Consider the following 20835-nt stretch of genomic DNA (forward strand, 5'->3'; position numbering starts at 1 on the left):
TTAACATTGCTTCTGAGGTTTGTGAATATGGGTGATTTTTATTTTTTTGTATACGCTTGTCTTTACTTTCCAAATGTTTGCTATTGCTGAACAATTTCTATATGATGAGAAGAAGAAGGACTAGGAAGAAAAACATCAACCCAGTTAGTTATCTTTGGCTTGCGAAATTATGGGCAATTTTAATTTTCTTTTCAAATTTTCTATAATTGACATATAAATTCTTGGTAGGGACAAAGTTACTTAAAAAAAGAAAGAAGAATTCTAAAATCTAGTTTTTGGCAGTTTGTTTTTAAGGTCCAGAATGACACAAGTATAATAACACCTCACAATTATTGAGCATTTTTTAATTTTACTTTTAATAGCACTCTGGTATTTAGAATTACATTTGATTATCAAAAATACTTTGTGAGGTAGGCCACGTATTAATATCTTCATTTAACAGGTGATGAAACTTAGGCTTAGAGAAAGTAAGTGACTAGCCCAAAGTCACAATAATCAGTAGCAGAGCTGAACTCAAACCCAGGTCTCCAGAACCCAAGTCCAGTGCTCTTTCCATTCATTCAAGACTGACTGTGGCAAAACTCAAGCAGTCACCAAGAGGCAGAAACACAGAAACAGTAACCCCTCCTTACCTATGAGGGTCAGGTTCCTGAATGAATCCCAAGGTAGGAGAGTTGGGCTGAGGAAATTATGATTTTAGGAGGTAAAAAAAAGGAGGCAGGGAAAGTGAGGTCACATATGAACTCTTGAAGGCCCTCATAAATATTTTTTTGTGCAGTAAAACAAAGCAATAACAACAGTACATTACATAAGAATAACGAGAGTTTACATAGCTTAAATTAGTAAAAATGATAGGCTCTACATAGTTTCCATTTAGATCCTGAGATGATTTCCAGAGGTGATGCGAATGTACCATTCATTATGGCAGTGGAAAATGGGGGTGACAGTGAAGCAATGAACAGAGATGGACTATTAGTTCAAATCATGGATCTGCATGGTCTCAGAGTCATCTAAGTCCAATCCTGAAATTGTAACAACTTGCTGTTGGCTTTAGCCCTATCAAGCAAGTGAATTTAAGTCACATGACTTAATGACTTTGGCTCTTCTGAAGATGCTGTCTTCTCAAGTCTTTTTTGAAGATACCTTAGCACTTCTGTATAGAATTCAAATTAATCATTCAAGCTTTGTCCGAAGACAGCTTATCAGCTGTCCAGCACGGGTATTTAAATGGCACTACTTGATGATTCAGGCTCTTCTGACGTTGCTTTCTTCCCAATACGGTGTTGTAAAAAGACTCTTAGGCACCTCTTTATAGAGTTCAATTAAATCAATTCAAGTTTTGTCTGAAGGCAGCTTAATCAGCTGTCCAGCAACAGAATTAAATGGCACTACTTGATGATTTAAGTTCTGCTGAAGATGGTTTCTGTTTATTGTGATTTTTTTTGAAGGCATCAGAGCACCTCTTTATAGAATTCTGCTAAGTTACTCAAGCTTTGAACAGGTAAGATTTGACATGTAGAGGTATCAGTTTTCATTAGTTTCTTGGGGAGGTTTTAATCCTGATCTAAAAAATTTGCTCCTTTTGCTTATAACTGTATTTGTCTCCAGTCCCATAGCTTCCTAATTATCTTCATCATCACTTATGGTAATCACCTCTGGGGTACTGGAAGCTTCCTGAGAGTCATCCCCTAGCAGCAACACATCACCTGAATTAGCGTCAACAGGCTCAGATTCAACTTCAGCCAATGACTGCTCCTGCACCAAATGTTCATTCTCATCCACAGGTTCTTCTTGATCCAAAGATTCTTTGTCTTCAGGAGGAACCACTGAAAGTTACTTTACCATCTCTAGCCAAATCTTCTGCCAGGTCACATTAATGAAAGGCTCTGTTAAACTATCTAATGCCTGTTTTATTAAGAATACAGCATTAGTGATGGTGTAGGAATCCCAGCAGCACTAGGATCTACAGACAAAGGAAACTTTGCGAGATTTTGAACAACAAAGTTATATATTAGTTTGGCATAAGTCTTCTTGAATGGCTGGATCAAGTACTGACCTAAGGGCTCAAGGATCTGAGACATACGACTAGTTATAAAGACAACCTTAACATTAGGATGCACATTGGCAACTGCATCTGAGGCACCAAAAGGACTGTGAAGAATCAGCAGGACTTTGAATTCAAGATTTTTTTCTTTTAAGTGGTCTTGAACTTCCACAAGAAAGCACTGTTCAAGCCATTCCTTAAGGAGAGGAGTCTTCCAGGCTTTTCTGTTTGCATGCCAGTACACCAGAAACTTGGCTCAGGTTTTTCTCCTGAGAAGATTTGGGCGTAGTTATCTGTAGGGCAGCAATGGTTTCACTATGAGGTCAGCTGAAGTAGTGGCACAAAACAGAATTGTCAGCCTTTCTGTTTTTGCTGAACTCATGTCAGCATCAGTTGGCTCCTGCACTTCAAAAGGGCAAGCGGATTATTCAAGGGCTTCCAAAGCATGGCGATCTCAACAGCATCAAAGATTTGTGCAGGCACATAATCCCCTTCTTCAGTCACATGCTGGATTTGTGGCAGATACAACACAGGAGCTACAGGATCTAGTGGTTCTTTCCCCAGTACCACTGTCACGTAAGACTTGGTCTCTAGGTCATGGCGCACCATAAATTTCTCAAACAATCTCTTGCTCCCGGCAAAATTTTTTTCTGGATCCACTTCAGTGTCTGAAAATATGTCTTCAAAAATTCTTCTTGCATAGTCACAGATGCCTTGCATGGACAGTGTTTTGTTATTCTTTTGTTTGTCTTCAATCCAGACGTTTAACATCATTTCCATCTTTTCTATCCTTGGGTTATGAGGGATAGAGCATCTCTTAAGCGACGTAGGTGTACAAGAAGCAATACTGGCCCTAATAAGAGTTTCAGCTTTCCTTACGGTACAAATTATGGATTCATTAACACCATATAAATGACCTACAAAGCTATTTGTTTTATCTTGAAGAAGCAGATCAATAATGTCCCTTTTCTCTTCTAAAGACATCACCCTTCTTGCCCTTTTGGCAACTTTCTGTGGTGCCAGTGTCCTTGTACTTGATTTACTCTCTTCTGCCTCAATAGTCACATTTATAGAAGTCATGTTCAATTATGCTAATCAATGCAAGCTGACAATTACTTACTAGAGATTTTATATTCCCCAGATTTACAAAGTGTCAGCATATGATATTTAAGCACCAAATGGTATTATGAACAACACAAGGATAAATGATAATATATTTTTGTGATAGAGCAAATAGGGCTGATTGCGGAGGGGACAACTGGCAGAAGAATGAGAGAAGAAACAAATGACTCAGAAGTTTCTTCCTACCTTGTGATATAGTAAGAGAAACAATAATGTGGCAACTTGGACTCACTCCCGTATACTCAATTCAAAATTTTCACATTTGTCAAAAAGGTATACAGAAGTAAATCCACCTATACTCAAATTTAATAAGGACAACTTGCAGTTAGGAAGCGATTACTGTAAATTCTCTAAGTTATCAGAAAGAAAGTCACTCTTTATATATTCAAGATAGTACTGTTGCTATGATTTCCCTTGGCTTAACACTATAAATTTAATTTTATGTGAAAGACAAATACAGCATAAGTGTATTTTCTGTAAACCCACAGTAAGTCAACCAAATATTATTCTCTGACAAAATGCAACCTCCGAAGATGTAGATGTAAAGGTCAGGCAGGCTCTGAATAGCCAATGCTCAATAAATGACTACCCAAGAAAGAAAGTGACAATGAAAGAGTAAACCAGCCCCTTTTCAATGCCCGGCCACTGATACTTTACTTTTATCCCCTCCTCCTGGGAAGATAGAGCGAAGCCTGGCTTTCTTATTCTTCTCTTCAGGGGCCATGGGAAGTGGTTTGGAGCTGTGGTTGAGTGCTGAAGAATCCCGGTTGTTACTATTCATCCTCAGTGGGGGAGCAGGGGGTTTCTCTTCATTATCCAGACCGTCAGACATTTTTAGTTACAACTGATTGCACAGCTCCTAAAGAAAAGGAGGAGAAAACAGGTGTTAAGAGAGGAGAGGTCTAAAAATAATCTAGTAAACATGGGGATTCTAACACCTTAGAAACGAAAAAATTAGTCTCACATTGTCTCAGGTTTTGAATTGACTATTTTGAGAGGTTTCTTTTCTAGAGATGAGGGAGCTGCCTCCCTAAAGACCAAGGATGCAATTTCCCAAAGAGGAAAGTAACGGCAATAATTAATGGCTTTTCAATATGTATACACAAACACATAAGGTCCCTTCATTTTCTCACAATGAAACTCTATTTTCTGCTGTCCACTCACAGTCTTTTTAATGAACAATTTACAATCTTTCTTCTTTAAAAATTCTATATTGATGATCATCATGGTCAGGTAGCACAACCTCCTTGGAGTCTGGAATTGACACAGGTTTGGCTGTTGATTTTTAATGGTCCACAACAATGATTTGTTAGCCACTTTGACATTGGGATGCCTTTGGTATCTGATTCTTACCTGTGTGTATTTGATTTACAAAACACACTCTACTGTTTTATGGGGAAAAATAAACTAAGAAACAATCTAATAGACCTGGCAGTTTCAGCAGTGGGGTGTACTGATAGGGGAAACAATGCCCATCTTCAGGTAGCAAGTAGAAGATAAAGGCAGGCCAAATGTCACCATGAGCAAAGAGGAGCTCCAAGGAGAGGACCACTTCCTGAAGAGGCACCATATCCTTTCTCCTTGTCACATTTTATGTCCTGGAACAGGGAACAAGGGAATTCGCAGGGGTAACAGGGTTGTAAGAAATAGTCTTGGTTTTAGCAACTTATCTGCTCTGAATTTTATTATCCTTTAGTATCTTATTCTTACAGCTGAATACATTCAGCTTTCATCCCACTGGGAGGGTAAAGTGAACTGGAAAAGCATGGACGCCCCAAGGAAATGTCTCTGTTTCCAACTATTTTCCTATTCTAATTCAAGTCTTTCATTAGAGACCTGACACTTGCCATCACAAGTTATGTATTAAGAGTACTTTCCCAGTGAATCTCCAGTTTGAATACAAGGAAAATTAAATCGCATTTCAACAAAATCTCTGTAAATTCACCAAGTATTAACTAGCACTAATTTAGGAGCATAAGAGCTCTCCAAACACGACTTAGCATATCACTTTATTCCAGTAACAGTTACTATAAACAAACCTAAGTACAACAATAACAAAAACAGGGGTCTCCTCATTACCTGCTGTAATGAGAAATAATCTATCATAATTCTTTTTAGCTCTTTAGTGGTTACAATGTGTTTATTTTCAGTAATGAACTCTAAGTTGCATCATGATATGTGGAGAATTTGAAATATTTTACTATGTTCTAAATTCTCTCAAATATTTACAGCCTGTAAGTATTCAAGAATATGTTAGTATCAATTAGTAGTTTCTCCATCTGCACAGGTGACTGCCAACTAACAATAATTGGCTTGATCTTGATTTGGACAAGAGATCTCTTGTCTTTTCCTTTGCCTGTTATGCCTTGCATTATTTTAATGAATTAAGACCAATTCTGTATTTTTTTAAGTAATCATGATAGTGAAAATACTTGGTAATAAATGCTTTGTCACCGACGACAATTTGATAAGCCTCACATTTTCCTGTATGGGTACAACTATAGGAAAATGAAAGGAAAACTATAGGAAAATGAAAAAGTAAATGTGATGTCAAGGATTGAGTATATTCATAGATACTTCTGGTACCAGTAAATATTTTAACTAGCATATGAAACAAGTGCTAACGGGCCTGCATTCCTTTTGTATTTTGATTTTGGTCCTTCTAAATTCACTGTTTCTCCAGAAGAAAAGTGAGTTTAAGACTGACTTCACCAGTGGCATTATTCTGTGTTGGACAGGTTCATGGTTTTTAATTTAGTGACTGAGAAGAATTTGACACCAGAAACAATGCACTAACTTTCTGTTATTTTTTTGTTTTGTTTTACTTTTCTGAGTTCAATAATAATGCCTGGGTGATTATTACATAAATTTCGGATATATAAAATATAGCTTGGTAAAAATAATGAAATTAGAAAGTTATTGCAAAAGAACTGAGGATTTAAATAGAAATACCCAGAAGATAGGTTTCTGAAGAATGTGTCTCATAGGGAGAGAGAGCCACCATATTCTGGATGATACATATTTTCTGATGACATATTACTTAACTTGAGATGACAAAAGTCAGGGAAAAATGCGTGGCCTCTTCAAAATGATATACAAAGCTGATCTTGTGTAATAAGGCAAGTAAGAGTCTGGGCTAGTCGGGGTTCTAGTGCACCTACATAATTTAAAATACTAGGCTCCTTTGTTCTTGATAAATAGCTATGGCCAACGGAGCGGCCTGTTTTGTTCCTAATTACACTCTCTGGGCAGACACCTTATTTGACTAGGTATATTTTAGGTCTGGAAAAAAGGGCTACTTGGGATATAAAACTCAAACTATACTCTCCTATATTACACTAGAAATCCCTGATCAAAATTTCAACACCACATACTTGCTGTGGTCCATACCACAGGCATTCTCCAAAGGACTCAGCTTATATGGCACACCCTTCTACTGCCCAGCAAACTGGAATTGTTTTAATTCCATTCAACTCATCAGGGGATTATAAAAGGAGCTGGAATAAACCTTTCACAGAGACGGAAATGAAATTTAAGAATCTTTGTCCAGTCCCACAGCAAGAACATGAAGCATGAACCAAATAATCACTCAGTTTACCTAGACATTTCAGATTTGGTTTTGCTTGAATTATCCTGATATTACTTCAGTTCTTTATTACCCTTTACAAGGCATAACCAATCTTCACTTTTTTCTAATGATTCCAGATAATTCTGACGTGATGACAAAGGCATGGTGCAGGAGGTTCTTGTTATCTTTAACTCACCTTCAAAGCATGTGCTTCAAAGCACACTTTTAGAAAACCGGTTGATGAAGAATGGGTAGAGACCTGTAAGGAAGCCTTGCTGTTAATCTATTTGTTTCCCAAGTGGGAGGTGTCTCCGACTATTTCACAAACATAGAAAAAAAGGGGGATTCTATTATGTTATGTTTGTAAACAATGCCAATTTACTAAGCCGGGTCCCTCCTCTGAGACTGCTTTCTACAAAGGATACTATTAATGGATTGCTGGTTCAATTTGCCTATGATGTCATTATTTCCAAGATCTTGAAAGAGACTATTTTGTTTGGGGTGGCTGGAGGCTCTATTTAAAGAACTGTACAAAAGCATCATTATTCTCTAGGAACCCAATCAAAAAACTGTTTATCTTTAAAGTTTAACTGTTGTCGTTCACTTCTGCAACAGAATAGAAACTTGCAAGTGAGTGGCACACTGGATCTAGCCACAGGCCATTCATTTCCCTTTTAGAACTTGGCCCTTAGTATTGTGGAGAAACAGCTAACTTTAATGGACAACTAGCAATAATTTATATCTGTTCACAAATTGATTGCATACTTGGCTACTAGGTTTTTCAGAGAGAATTCAAATATCTTCTGTGGATGGTGTATATTTTTGATCCAGCCCTTGGGACTTAATGTGGTTTACCAAGGCTCTGTAATTACAATTGAAATTCATCAGCAATAAGAAATGAGCCTCTGGTCTCATGATAACCAAGGAGCCTGAACATCCCTTTTTCAGAGTCCTAGGAAAGATTACTTCTTTCTTTCCCTCCCTCCTCATCTTCCTTTTTCTCTCTCTTCCCCTCGCCACCAAAAAAACTGCAACGGCATATACACACAGGCGCATACACAAACACACACAGCCCTTCACTGCCTTGCCTTTTGACACAGAGATTACTGCAAAGCATTTTAGAGGAAAACTTTTATCAAGATGCATGGCAACTTTAAGTGAGCTGATTAAGCATTATAAACAATTTTCATTGTTCTCTCATTCCTCCAAAATGCATTCTCTTAATAGTGCAGTGCCAATCTACACATCCAGAGAATTCTCAGTAGGTTAAAACGGAAAGCAACCAACTTGCATGTTCCAGGAGTGAAGGGGAAGGATAAGTAATCAGTCATACTCTAGCTAATGTGGCCAAAATTTATACTATGGTATATGTTGAATTGGATGCAACCAAAAATGCCAAATGCACTCATTTCCCACAGGTGCTCTACCCAGGTGTGTGAAGGGTGAGACTCCAGAAACACTTGCCCTACAACTTGCAAGGGCATCTATTAAGCCATAAGCAACTGAAATATTTTCACCAGATACGGTGCCATCAGAGACAACGCACATGTATTATTGTCTGCTTTCAAAATCTAAATAACTGTTTATTTGCACATTTTCCCAATGAGAATCAAACTAATACTGGCCTCCTTACAAAAACAAAAGCCCAGGCCAGCAGATGCACAGCCAAGATCTAATAAACCCAGAGGTAAAGTTCCTAAACCACCAACCACACAAAGCTATTACTACAAATCAGTGAGCACACCAATATTGCTTAATAGCCTTTCCATATCAAACAGAGGATATAACACAGGAATGAGATTTAGCCTAGAGGAAATTTCCAGGGTGAACTTCCAGGGTTAACTATCTCACATTAGTTCATGTGAGATAACTACATGAAAAAATAGGGTTGCAAGACACCTTGAACTGATGAGATGACGGCTAAACTAAAATGAGCACATATGAAAGAAGATGGATTTTAGGATCTTAGAAATATAGTAAACAAGTCAAAGAACTCTCACTATGTTAAAATGAGTAACAAAACATGAAAGTATTTTGGGGCCGGCTCAGTGGTGCAAGTGGTTAAGTGCGTGCACTCCCCTGCGGCGGCCCGGGGTTCGCCAGTTCAGATCCTGGGCACGCACCGATGCACCGCTTGGCAAGCCATGCTGTGGCGGCGTCCCATATAAAGTAGAGGAAGATGGGCATGGATGTTAGCCCAGGGCCAGTCTTCCTCAGCCAAAAAAAAAAAAAAAAAAAGAGGAGGATTGGCAGATGTTAGCTCAGGGCTGATCTTCCTCACACACACACACACACACAAAACATGGCAGTATTTCAAATTTCTAGAAATTGGGAGATATTTATAATAAGAATTAGCTCTACAGATCAAGACAAATTGAACTTTTAATGACAGCTTCCAGACTTCAAGGTATTAAGCAAACATAGATTTAAAGTCAGCCAATATCTCCTTAGACAATGATATCAACACTGGGCTGTTCTTTGTATTTAAGGAATAGGTTGCTGCTTTTACTATCAGAATGATGTATACACTAAATTGTACTTTGGTGTTGGGAAAAAGGATCCAAGAGTTACCTGCTGGCTCTTTACTGGGCTCCCTTGTAAACAAAAGCAAACATTTTCAAGATGGCTAGTTGAGCTTCTAGGTATAGACTGTGACTGAGAAACAAACTATGCTTGCTAACCAGCCTACACTGATACTGAACCCACTTTATCTTGGACGCATTAGCAGCAACTAAACCAACCGGCTCAGACACTTATGACTGACAATGTAAGAAGATGTAGTGGACTGTTTTTATTGCCAAAGAAAGAAAAGAAGAAAATCATCTAGCCTTCCACAAGGGGGACAATGTACTATAATTTTAAGAAAGATTATACATTGCTTTACATTTCTATAGCAAGTTGCATTTGAAGATTTCTAGTGACTTTAAAACATTAATTCCCATAATATGCTAAGATGCCCAAGAGGAAAGAAAGAGCATTCATTTCATTTTACAGGGAAGAGAGCAAGCCAGGTCTGGGTCTCCCCACAGCTCTAAACCTATACTTCCATTCCCAGACCAGGTGGACAAGGGACAGCCCAACCACTATTGAGCCAGATGGGCCCAACTTAGCATTTCCATCATCTTGTCTCAAATTGCACATAGTCATTATACATGTCATTTCCCTCACTAGATCATAAGCTCCTTGAGGGTAAGGCCCCCTCAGTCATAACTGTATGCTTTCACACTGCCTAGTACAGTACCTTGTTCCCAGTTGGCATTAAATACACATGTGAGGTAATGAAACCAAACTCTATATGTTCTATGCATTTGTTGCAGTTCTGAGTAAGTTTTTCATAATGTCACATAATTCTATATGCCTACTTGAAGCAGGTCTGAGCCAAGAAGGCATATTTGGGAATATTGGCACTAATCTAATTGCCAAGCAACTGGGCATCATGTAGAAGCCAGCTATCATCTGATTATCAACACCTCATTTTTTACTATACGACTCTGTAATGTCCAGAGAGCTTCCACATCTTGCTCTTATTTGAGCCAGACACTAACATGGGAAGAAGGGAGTACTATCCCCATTTTCCACATGAGAAACTTACAGGGCATAGCAGTTAAGTGACTTACCCAGGGTCACAAAATAAGTGAAAGAACTGAGACTAGAATCTCAAACTCTTCTCAATTCCCTTTTCACTACACCAACACAATGTGTATCCAAGGAAACCTACAAACACACACACTTTATATATATATACAATCCCCCTAAAATATTCATATGACAGTTCTAGATTTTTCATTTCAACCCACTCAGGCTGGTACTTACTGATTTCAACTGCTTTTCTCATCCAAAGACCCAAGGCTAGGTGATTTACTGACTGAACTCCAACAGGTTTTGCTGGCCGGTAGTACAAATTCTTAGACGGCCTTGTTTGGGAGCTTGTCTGTTCTGGGGCACTCACCAAGGGAACTCTGCTATCAGAGACAGGGGTGTGCTGTTTCAGAGAGCCTCACCTGGGAGATACCATTACAGTGTGTAATGGAGGGAAGCCATTTCTAAGATCATTTGATCAGGAGGAGCTGAGCTACTTGTTAGGCAGATTTGCAAAAGCAGCCAGACAAGCAAGGGAGGTACTAGCTCTTTTTACAGCAGCCTAGTTTCAATCTTAGATCCTGTAAAAGATAGCTCACTACTGACATACATACAAGCACACTCACACAGAATACATTCATGTTCTCTCTCATACAAACAAGCAAATGAGGTCGGTTCCCCTGTAGTCCTGTTCTCTGCTAACATCTTTATGAGTGACTTCCATTGTTTTCAGCAGGAACTTGACATCAATCCAATAAGCCAGCATATTACAGTCACAAATTCCAATGATAGGTTGCAAATAAGGAAATCGATAGGTATACCCCAGCAACCAGACCTAATATACTGTATATATTATGTGGGACAAATAGTTCTTTTTCCAATGACTTCTTAAGCTTCTAAATATATGCAGCACCACACTTGATTATTCATTGTGCATGCTGCATGAGCTAACGCCAAGAAAATGTTAATGATCATCTGACGTGTATTTATATTTGCAAACTGATGCATTATTACAGGTTTCAGCTTTTCATTTCCAACATTAATGCTTCTAAGAAGAGAAAATAAGATGCATAAGGAACAGAGGAAGAAATATTTTTTAAGCATTAAAAAGCCATAAATGATTCCCTTAGAAGATGACTCAAAGAAATGTGTGGGAAAAAGAAAGAGGGGCAAAACCCAGTAATAAAACATTTCCTAGTTCTCAAAAAAGAATGTGGTATCCTTGGAAGCATTCAGATGGAAAAAATTAGATGCCGACTAACAGCCCAATGAGCAGGATATGGTAAACTGACATCTTGAGATTCTGGGGTTCTAGCTGCTCTCTGTTACTATGCATGGGTGATAATTATACCCTTCCCTGATCCACTTCAGTGAAAGAGCCACAAATTTCCTCAAATTCAAGCCTAAAAATTTAATTTCCGAATTTGTTAGGGCTTTTTGTGTACCATATAGATGCCTGAACATTGTTTTCCAACCTGCACGTCATAGCTCATCATTCTAGGTCCTTGCTCTATTCTCAATTTCTCTGTACCCAAATCAGCTTTCTAGAGGGAAGGTGCCCATTGCATGTCTGAAGAGAAAAGCTACGTGGGTTCAATTGAGACCCTGCTATTATTTCTAAACCAGGAATTTAGATCAATTTAGCAAAGCTCATATTTCACCCAAAAAATGACATCTTGCCAGAAACAGAGGTCAAAGAATTTGAGCTGGCATAAAATGCAGCAACTCTTCTTCAAGCTTTTGCCCCATGACCTAAGTTTACGTTTACATGCTCACATTTTAAAAGAGCTGAGCGTGTGTCTCAGTATCTTATTTGGAGGCTATGGTTAAAGAAGAGGAATTAACATCTATTAAATAAAAAGGCTTCCTCAAATACTGAAGGAAGAGTGGGACATGACAAGACCTACTTTCCATCTATCCCACTTCACAAATGGTAGGGGATAAACATTCAGCTGGCCACAGCCTTAGTTGTAGGAATTGCCCATCTCCTACTCCTACTAAAGACAAATTTCTTGTCTTAAAGAAAACTGGCCATGGGTCTAAGAAAAGATAATTCACCCAAAGAAATTCTTCTAGAAACCAAAAGTCCGATCTAAAGGATGACCTCATAATTGAACATACTGGCTTTCCCATGGCATTCTCGTGCCCAGCTTACACAAGTTCTTCCTGTGCAAGTTGTTGGATCCACCACATAGTTTGCTCCTCTTGCTGCCCATTACGCTAATACCTGGTTGCAGCTGCTACTGTCCACTTATATAAACTACGGCTCATCATTGGTTCATGCTACAGCAGATCCCCACTCCAGCCCATGATCAGCTTTGGTTCCCCAGTGCTCACACACAAAGAGAAGACTGCCATGCACCTAAGTCTTTCTGTGGCCCTGGGAAGCCCCCAGGCTGAGACCACAGGGCCCAGCCCTCACCTCAAAGGAAGATATGGTTTCCTGTAGGAAAATTGCAGATAAAGCAGAAGCAGGGTTTGGTAGAAGGAGCTGGAGTCAGAAGGCCTGAGGGGGAATCAGTCAGTAGTTGCCAAATTACTCCTGTGGAGCCTGGACTGTGGCCTAGAACATATCTTGACAAAAACTTGGGGGAGTAAAAGGGGAAGAAAGCTGGTTGTTTATAATAAATATATATAACTCGGTATTACAACTCTGTACCAAACAATGTTCATCTCAGAGTGTTCTTTCCTTTAAGATTGAGCCTAATACATTCCCTGCACTCACAACCAGTTCAGCCAACCACGACCTGGTTTCGTGGCCTTTAGCAGGTCACCTAGGCATGTCCTATACCCTCCCACCCATCTTAATAATGAGGGTCTACGGGTTACACAGCTGTATAAAGAGAGGAAAAGATCTTATGTCAGCCTAATGTTGCTTTTCATAGGAAAATAAACCAATTACATGTTTTCTTCTTGTTGATTTCTAATTGACTTTCAAAGAATCCTAAGACCAAAACAGAGACCTACTACCCTTTGAGGGGTCAAATAGTAACTCTCAGAGTATGCCTCTTAAGCAACCCATCTGTGCATGCATTCATTTACTCAAATATTTATTGAAGCTTATGTGCCAGGCACCATGCAAGGTGCTGGGAGTAAAGAGAAAAATAAACGCTCAGCCCTGAGTGAGATTATAGGCTTGAGTAGTGGGTTTCATCTCTGGCTGCACATTATATATAAAATGTATATTAAATATACAGATAGGGCCGGCCCCGTGGCTTGGCGGTTAAGTGCGCGCACTGTGCTGCCGGCGGCCCGGGTTCGGATCCCGGGTGCGCACTGACGCACCGCTCCTCTGGCCATGCTGGGGCCGCGTCCCACATACGGCAACTAGAAGGATGTGCAGCTATGACAGACAACTATCTGCTGGGGCTTTGGGGGAAAAATAAATAAATAAAAAATCAAAATAAATAAATAAATAAATAAATAAATAAATAAATAAATAAATATACAGATAAAATATAACTACAAAACAAGTAAGGGTGTGTGTATTGCAAAATGAAAAGTGCTAAAAAAGAGGACTGCAGCAGTTCAGAGGAGGGCAAGACTTTTTAACTGACTACTATCCTATTGTATGAGAAATCAGTGCCAATAATCATACCTCCACATGTAAGGAAAGTTTGATATTGTTTCAAAGAACATCATTACCTTACCTTTCATTCCAATGCCGCCAACATTCATATGCACCAGGTATTGTGTCAGGTACAGGGGGTACATAAAGAGAGATGAATAAAGACCAGTCCCTGTCTTCAAAGACCTCACAGTTTAGTGCAGATGGTAGACATGCAGACATACGATAGGGAATACAATGTGATGCCACCCAGGGAGGCACAGAATGCTTTGGAGGGACAGAGCAGGAAGGGTAACTAATGTTCCCGGAGCACTTGAGCAGATAATTGAAGGATAAATAGGAATCACCAGGATTTGAAAAGTGGAAAGCACCAGGATGATGTAAGACACTATTCAACAATATATTCCAACCAACAAATACTCCGAGCATGCTAGATTAGGTTTCTTAGCCTTGGGCCCATCTCTGCTGAACTGAGTGATGCTGGTGCTATATAAGGAAGAGAACATATCTCAAACATCTAGAAGAAAGTAACATGCACAAGACTTTAAAAAGCCAGGACTCTGGCTCCTGATGAACTACAGAAGAAGGGATCAGTATGGGTGACACAAAGCATCGTTCTAGAACTGTAGCCATATATGAGCAGAACAGACCTCCTTTGGGGAAATGTATTAAGAACATAACACTTGGAAAAAGACACTGCTTCCTTTAATGTTACATTTAAGGACTAAGTTGCATCTTGTTATGGGGTTTTAATTTCAGGGGTTGATTTTTAGTTAGATCTTTTATAAACCCAAAAGAGTTGTCTCCAACAAAAGAGGGAAGGCTAATTCTAGCTCCCCTTCTGGATTATTCTATAATCTTGAGGAAATCATTAAACCTTCATAAATGTATTCACTCAGCATTTACACAGTGTCTACTATGTGCCCAGGAAGGCAGAGGATGCTTTGGAAGGACAGTAGAGAAAGGATAGTTAATGCTTCCCAGAGGAGTCAGAGGATATAGCACTTGAGCAGGGTATTGCAGGATGAGTAGGAGCTCACCAGGGTCTAGGGTGAGAGATGAACAAGGTACAATCCCTGCCCTTGAAGAGACTTAAAGTGTAATAGGTATTGGCCATGACAGCTCAGTGCAAAGATAACAGGTTGCAACTGAAGGACAGAGAGAGAGTCTCCCAACATCCTTAAGAAGGAGGCATCACAAAGGAAGTATACTAGAGATGAATTAGGAAGAACAAGTAACCAAATCATAGGGAGGGCATGTTTCAGGGGCAAGGGACAACATATGCTAAGGCCCAGAGACAACGTGGTGTGTTAGAGGAACTACAGATAACTTGGTGTGACTACAGCAAAGGAGAGGGATGGGAAACAATAAGATCAGTAGAGATCAAATTAAAAAGGGTCTTGTATGCCTATCTCTGGGGTCTGGGCTCTTCCTGTCTAGATGAAGAGGTTTTGAGCAGTGGGATGACATGATTAGCTTTGAATTTATAGAACTATTATTCTGGTGACAATGTAACAGATGTCTAAGGTTGAAGACTTGGGGACTTTTTTCCCATGGAGTAGGATTTCCAGGTAGCAACATGGAAACAATTTTGAAAAGGGACAACACTGAGAAAATGAGCCAGGGGAAAGGAAACACAGGCAGTATGGGACTAGAAAGACAGGAGAAGAGAGATTTCAAGAGGGTCCTCTTATTTTGGACATTGCCAAAGACGGCAGGGATGCTAGGCCTGGTGGAATTAACTGGTCTCAGGACTTAAACTGGAAATCTGGGAAAAAATATATACTGATCCCAAGAGGCCCAGAGGAATGTGGGAGGCCTAATGGTTTTTTTAGTCTTTAGGAGTTTTTCCAGCTTTATTGAGGTATAATTGACAAATAAAAATTGTATATTTTTAAGGTGTACAATGTGATGGTTTGATATATGTATACACTGTGAAATGATTACCACAATCAAGTTAATTCACACATCCATCACCTCACATAGTTCCCCTTTTTTTTTGGTATGGTAAGAACACTTAAGAGCTACTCTCAGCAAATTTCAAGTATATAATACAGTATTATTAACTATCGTCACCATGCTGTACATTATACCTCCAGTGTAGCTTTTAGATTTTGTTTAGGATTCCAAACAGAACTGTGCCTCAGTTTCTGTTTTTTTGAAATGAGAATAAACAAGTAGCTTAGAATGGTGATTAAAAAGACAACTAATGAAGCTGGTGTGCTGATAGCAAATATGATTATATTGGAGGCCCCTTGTATTAGCCAGTGGACAACCAGCAATAATCATATTCCCAAGAGAATAATAAGAACACATTATTCTGGTTTTGGCCAATAGAACAGCGCTTATGAGTTTTATGGAAAATTCATCTAAATATATATATATATATATATATATAGACTCTACCAACAAACATAAAAATTCTACAACGACTAAATATCTACAAATGGACCTCAAATATGTAATTTTTGTATAAGTCAATATACAAAGAAGAGAGAACAAACACAATAACACATTAGATATCGCAGTAAAAGTTAAACTAGAAATATCTAGTGGGAAGGAAAACAAATCAAAGCATCTTGTCTTTGAGAGGTATAAACCACTTAGTAAATAATAAAAAGCTAAAGGAAACTTCAATTCACATGTGGTGGGAAAAAATATATCTCTAGCTATATTTATTCCTCTCAATAAACACAGCAGGACTAAGAAAATAAATGCAATTGTGGCAGTAGTTCTAACACGTTTATTTGGCATTATGAAATGGCTCGATGGAGAGCTAGACAAGACAAGTGGGCTAAAGGTATTAATTTGGAGACCATCGGCATGGGAGTGGGTGTAACTGCCAGGAAGAGTATATAATAAGAGAGAAGAAAAGACCTCTGGGGAACACCAATATTTAGAGGCTGGAAAAGGAACCCCAGACCCCTGAGAAATACAGTTAAAGAAGTGGAGGAACTGGCTATATGATGTCATGGAAACCAAGAGAAGCGTACTTCAAGACGAGTAGGTCTAGGAGGCAAATGTTACAGGGAAGTCAAAAGTGCTCTTATCTTTCTGTCCTTTCAGCCTTTCCCTAGAGTTTACTAAAGTTGACGTCTTCTAATTTTCATGTCAGAAGAGAAACAGCCAAGTGGCACTGGAGGTCTGATGATGTGTTTCAGCATGTTTTAAGAACTCCCAGACTCTGGACATTCGGTGTTACTTGAGCAGCATGAACAGAACCACACAGGATGCCTCTAGAAAGATTTTCCTTTTGGTGGTGAAATGTGCCACTGTAGCCATATATCACTCAGTCTTGTTGCATAGGGTACTCTTACGATGATACATTTGTTGCACTCTTGCAATGTGCTGGGCATCACACAGTACACAAAGAGAAACACAATGTGGTTCAGCTAGCAGATAAACCGTAGCTAGCGTTTAGACGTTTTTTCACAAGCAAGATTATGTTCAGCTCAAACAGCTCTTATTTGCTAACTAGCCCCAAAAAACTTTGTCAAGCAAAGATGTAAATATTCAGTGTGGACTGGCACCCTCTCAGCCTAGCACTGCTGCTAATGAGATTCATGACCTTGAATCCATCCCCTGGCCCCTCTGAATTTATTTCCTCATGTACAAACATGTTCACCAAGAGGTTGTGAGGATCAAATGACCCACATGTGGGAAATGCTTTGAAATAATTTAAGATATTCTACCAATAGAAGATGTCTACCAATACAGATGAAACTGACGTTCAGAGACATCAGGTCACTTGCTAAGGTCATAGAGCTAGAAAGTACAATAGTAAGACTATACAATCCCATGTCTGTGTGACTCCAAAGCCCATGCTTTTATCTATGCTTCCTTAGTCACACAACAGTTTCATGTGATATGATTAGTTCTCAATTACTCACAGCTTTTGCGTAGACACAAATGTTCTTAGGGCTTCAGAGTAAGTGAACTGTGCCTCCACTATGCTGTTTGGGACCAAAGCCTGGAAATGAGCAGACCCTCCACCCACAAAGCAGACATTTCAGCATTAAACAGCAGAGGAGTGCCTGTGGTTAGAGACCAGACCTCTGGCTCCACCAGCATCAGGACTCTCTTCCATTCCCCTTCTCCCAAGATTCTGTGCCAGCAAATGAAGGTGACATCACTGAAGGCTTCACAACTTCAAGGGGAAAATTGTAGGACTAGAGTGGACATTGAAATGAACAAGAAACATTGCTGCAGTGGTCAGATAAACATGTCCTAAAATGACACAGGAATTGAGGAAACTCTCCATGGATTAATTCTATTTTTCACTCATCTTCTTAAATGGGGATGAGCACTGACCCCTACCTTGTGATTAGGTCAAAATAAAGACTTGAAAGCAGGCAACAAGTCCTGTGAAAATCAGGTCTTTGGCTGCAAAGAACCATACTGTTTCTCTGTTATCTCAGGATTCTGTCCCTTTGAAAGTGCTTATCTCAAAGGGCTGGGGTAAGTATAATAATAAGAGCTATCATTTGCTGAGCACTTACTATAGGCCAGACATTGTGCTAAATGCTTTCACATATTACCTCATTTCATCCTCATAACTCGATGAGGTAGATGATATTAGTGCCACTCTCATTTTACAGATGAGGAAACTGAGACTTAAGGGAGATAAATAATTGACTCAAACAAGGTTACATAGCTAGGGAGTGGCAAAATTGGGATTTAAATGTTGGTCTAGCTGACTTCAGAGTTGTGTTTCTAATGTCTCTATCATAATGGATGAATGGGTTATTAAATATTTTGAAAAGAATAAAATATCATATAAATGAAAGGAGGTGGCTCTCCTCACTTAGTGCTTCTGACCGCATTCAAGTGAATTCAGGCAGGTGCATTTTTCCCCTTCCTAAAATTCAGCCAGTACTGTAAATTTTATAAATTGCTTTTGGTGAGTCTCAGCATATCAGCAGAAACTATCAAATGTAAATTTATCAGGCTATTTCCCTAAAGCCGTCTCTTGGAGGAGGTGGTGGCTAAATCTTAATTAAGTACAATATTTCCATTAAGGTCTATAGCTCACTTTTCTTCCTCTGCCTTATGCCCAGTGATGCAGGGCTCTGTAACACAATCTTCTGGAAAGATGGTACAGCCCTGTGTTAATAAGCAAGATGTCTACGAGGAGGTTTGCTTTGAGAAGTGGCTTTCCTAAATCCTGACTGCTGCTCCCCACTACTCATGGGCCCTCAAGGCTTTTGCAGCCTGAAGACCACTGGATTACATGATAAAGATTCCTCCAATCCCAAGCTTCAAGACTGTTGCCTTGTACTACTGTTTCATGGTGACTTCATCTTTCCCATTCAAATAAAATTACCTCAAGGACAGAGCATGTGTCTTTCACTCATTTGAATGTCCCTCTGGGCCTAGCACTATGTGGGGCCGATAGAAGATCCTCAATCTGAGCTGGCAATGCCATTGGAATTCTGGGATTGCTGGGACAGCACTGGATCTGTCCTGACAACATGTTGCTACTCACCTACCACTTTTAGTTTCCTAATTGAGTTTCACAAGTAGCTGCTCTGGGCCTGGCATTGTGCTAAGCATTGGGTATCCAAAATAAACTAAGTAAGATGATGTGGTCTCTGCTATCAAAGAAGTTCTCAATCTAACGGCAGGTGTGAGGTGTTGGGGGGTATTCCAGAGTATAGGCTCTTCCCCATGGTGAGCCAGAACCCATATCAAACAGCAGCTTAGACATATTTTGCACTCATTTTTACTCCAGGAAGACTCCACCAGGGGAAGTCATGGACTCTTAAGGTGCTCTCATGTTTCTAAATCTCTGGTGAGAAACTAGGGTGGTGTACAACTCTGGTACCAGACTCCTACTGGTTCACTCTTGGGTTTTGTGCTTCTTTTCACCCTCTTTTAGGGAAATCCACAGTCTGTCTGGAGTGCAAGGAAGTTTATTCAGCTTGTCTTTACCCATGCCTACTGAGAAATTTCCTCTAACTTGTTAGTAACAGTTGTTGAAATTCCAGTGGGGACTATATATGTGCATGCACACTCACGATAGAAATTTATTTTATCATCCAGGTAACTCATTCACCATTTTTTTCCCTCTTTCTTGAATACCATATTCTAAGGTTAACAGGCTATTAAGTAGACTTGGCTAGATTAGAGGTTCCTGCTGGAAGCAGGCCTGCCCTTTCCATGTGTCTAATCATCAATGAATTCCATATCATAAGCATAAAATTGGAGGCACACACTTTTGCATAGGAGACCATTAAGAGTGTATAAACAAACACATTCTTCACCTTCTCCCGCCTTGGGAGGGAAAGGAGGTAGCAAGTTAAGCTATAAACTTCCAGAAAATAAATACACCATCTAAACCCCAACCTCATTTTGACAGGACTGGCTAAGGTTTTATTACAGATGATTTCTTTAAAAGGAAACTATGGTGAAGGATATAAAACTTGATCTGCAAGTTTGAGCTTTTTCTTTTTAATCCTAGACATAAATTCCACTCCTTTCTGCACTGGAAAGATCTAATCCCGCTGGCACCCTGGCTGAGACCAACATTGTTCCTTTGACCACATGTTGCTGGAAAACCTTTTAGCAGAGGTGTGGAGAGCACTAGTAGCAAATAGGACAAAAAAGTGACAACTGTGAATATGAACTATTAGCTGCAATTGGTTGTGTTACGGTGTGTGTGTCAGTGAGAAAGCATGTGAATGTGGCAATACCAGTGTGGGGGTATGTATAAGAGTTTGGGAAAGTATATGTGGGTGTGTGCATGACAGTGTGGGTCACTATAAGCATGTGTGAATCAATATGAGTAGATGTGGGTCAATAGGATCATCTCAGTGAGGGAATGTTAAGTCAGTGTCAGTGTGAGTATGTGTTAGTGTCAATGTGTCCATGTGAGAGTATGGGTAAGAGTCCATGACGGTTCAGGAGAGTGTGTTTAGTGAGAGTCAGTATACCCATGCATCAGTGACTACATGG

At 39.5% G+C, this 20835-nt stretch overlaps 1 protein-coding gene across 11 annotated transcripts in view; it reads right to left on the reverse strand.

Annotated features, from left to right (window-relative positions):
• The window catches only part of PAK3 (p21 (RAC1) activated kinase 3), a 260691-nt gene that overhangs the window by 93343 nt on the left and 146513 nt on the right, over positions 1 to 20835 (reverse strand). For all 11 annotated transcript variants that reach the window (XM_087427736.1, XM_014795348.2, XM_087427734.1 and 8 more), the window contains one exon: positions 3824 to 4025. In XM_087427736.1, coding sequence (XP_087283862.1) covers positions 3824 to 3998 — 175 coding nt within the window. In that variant the 5' untranslated portion in view covers positions 3999 to 4025. The remainder of the gene's footprint in view (positions 1 to 3823; positions 4026 to 20835) is intronic.

The sequence above is a fragment of the Ceratotherium simum genome, chromosome X (genome assembly GCF_057802395.1).
Source record: "Ceratotherium simum simum isolate JZ-2026a chromosome X, ASM5780239v1, whole genome shotgun sequence".
Classification (NCBI taxonomy): Eukaryota; Metazoa; Chordata; class Mammalia; order Perissodactyla; family Rhinocerotidae; genus Ceratotherium; species Ceratotherium simum.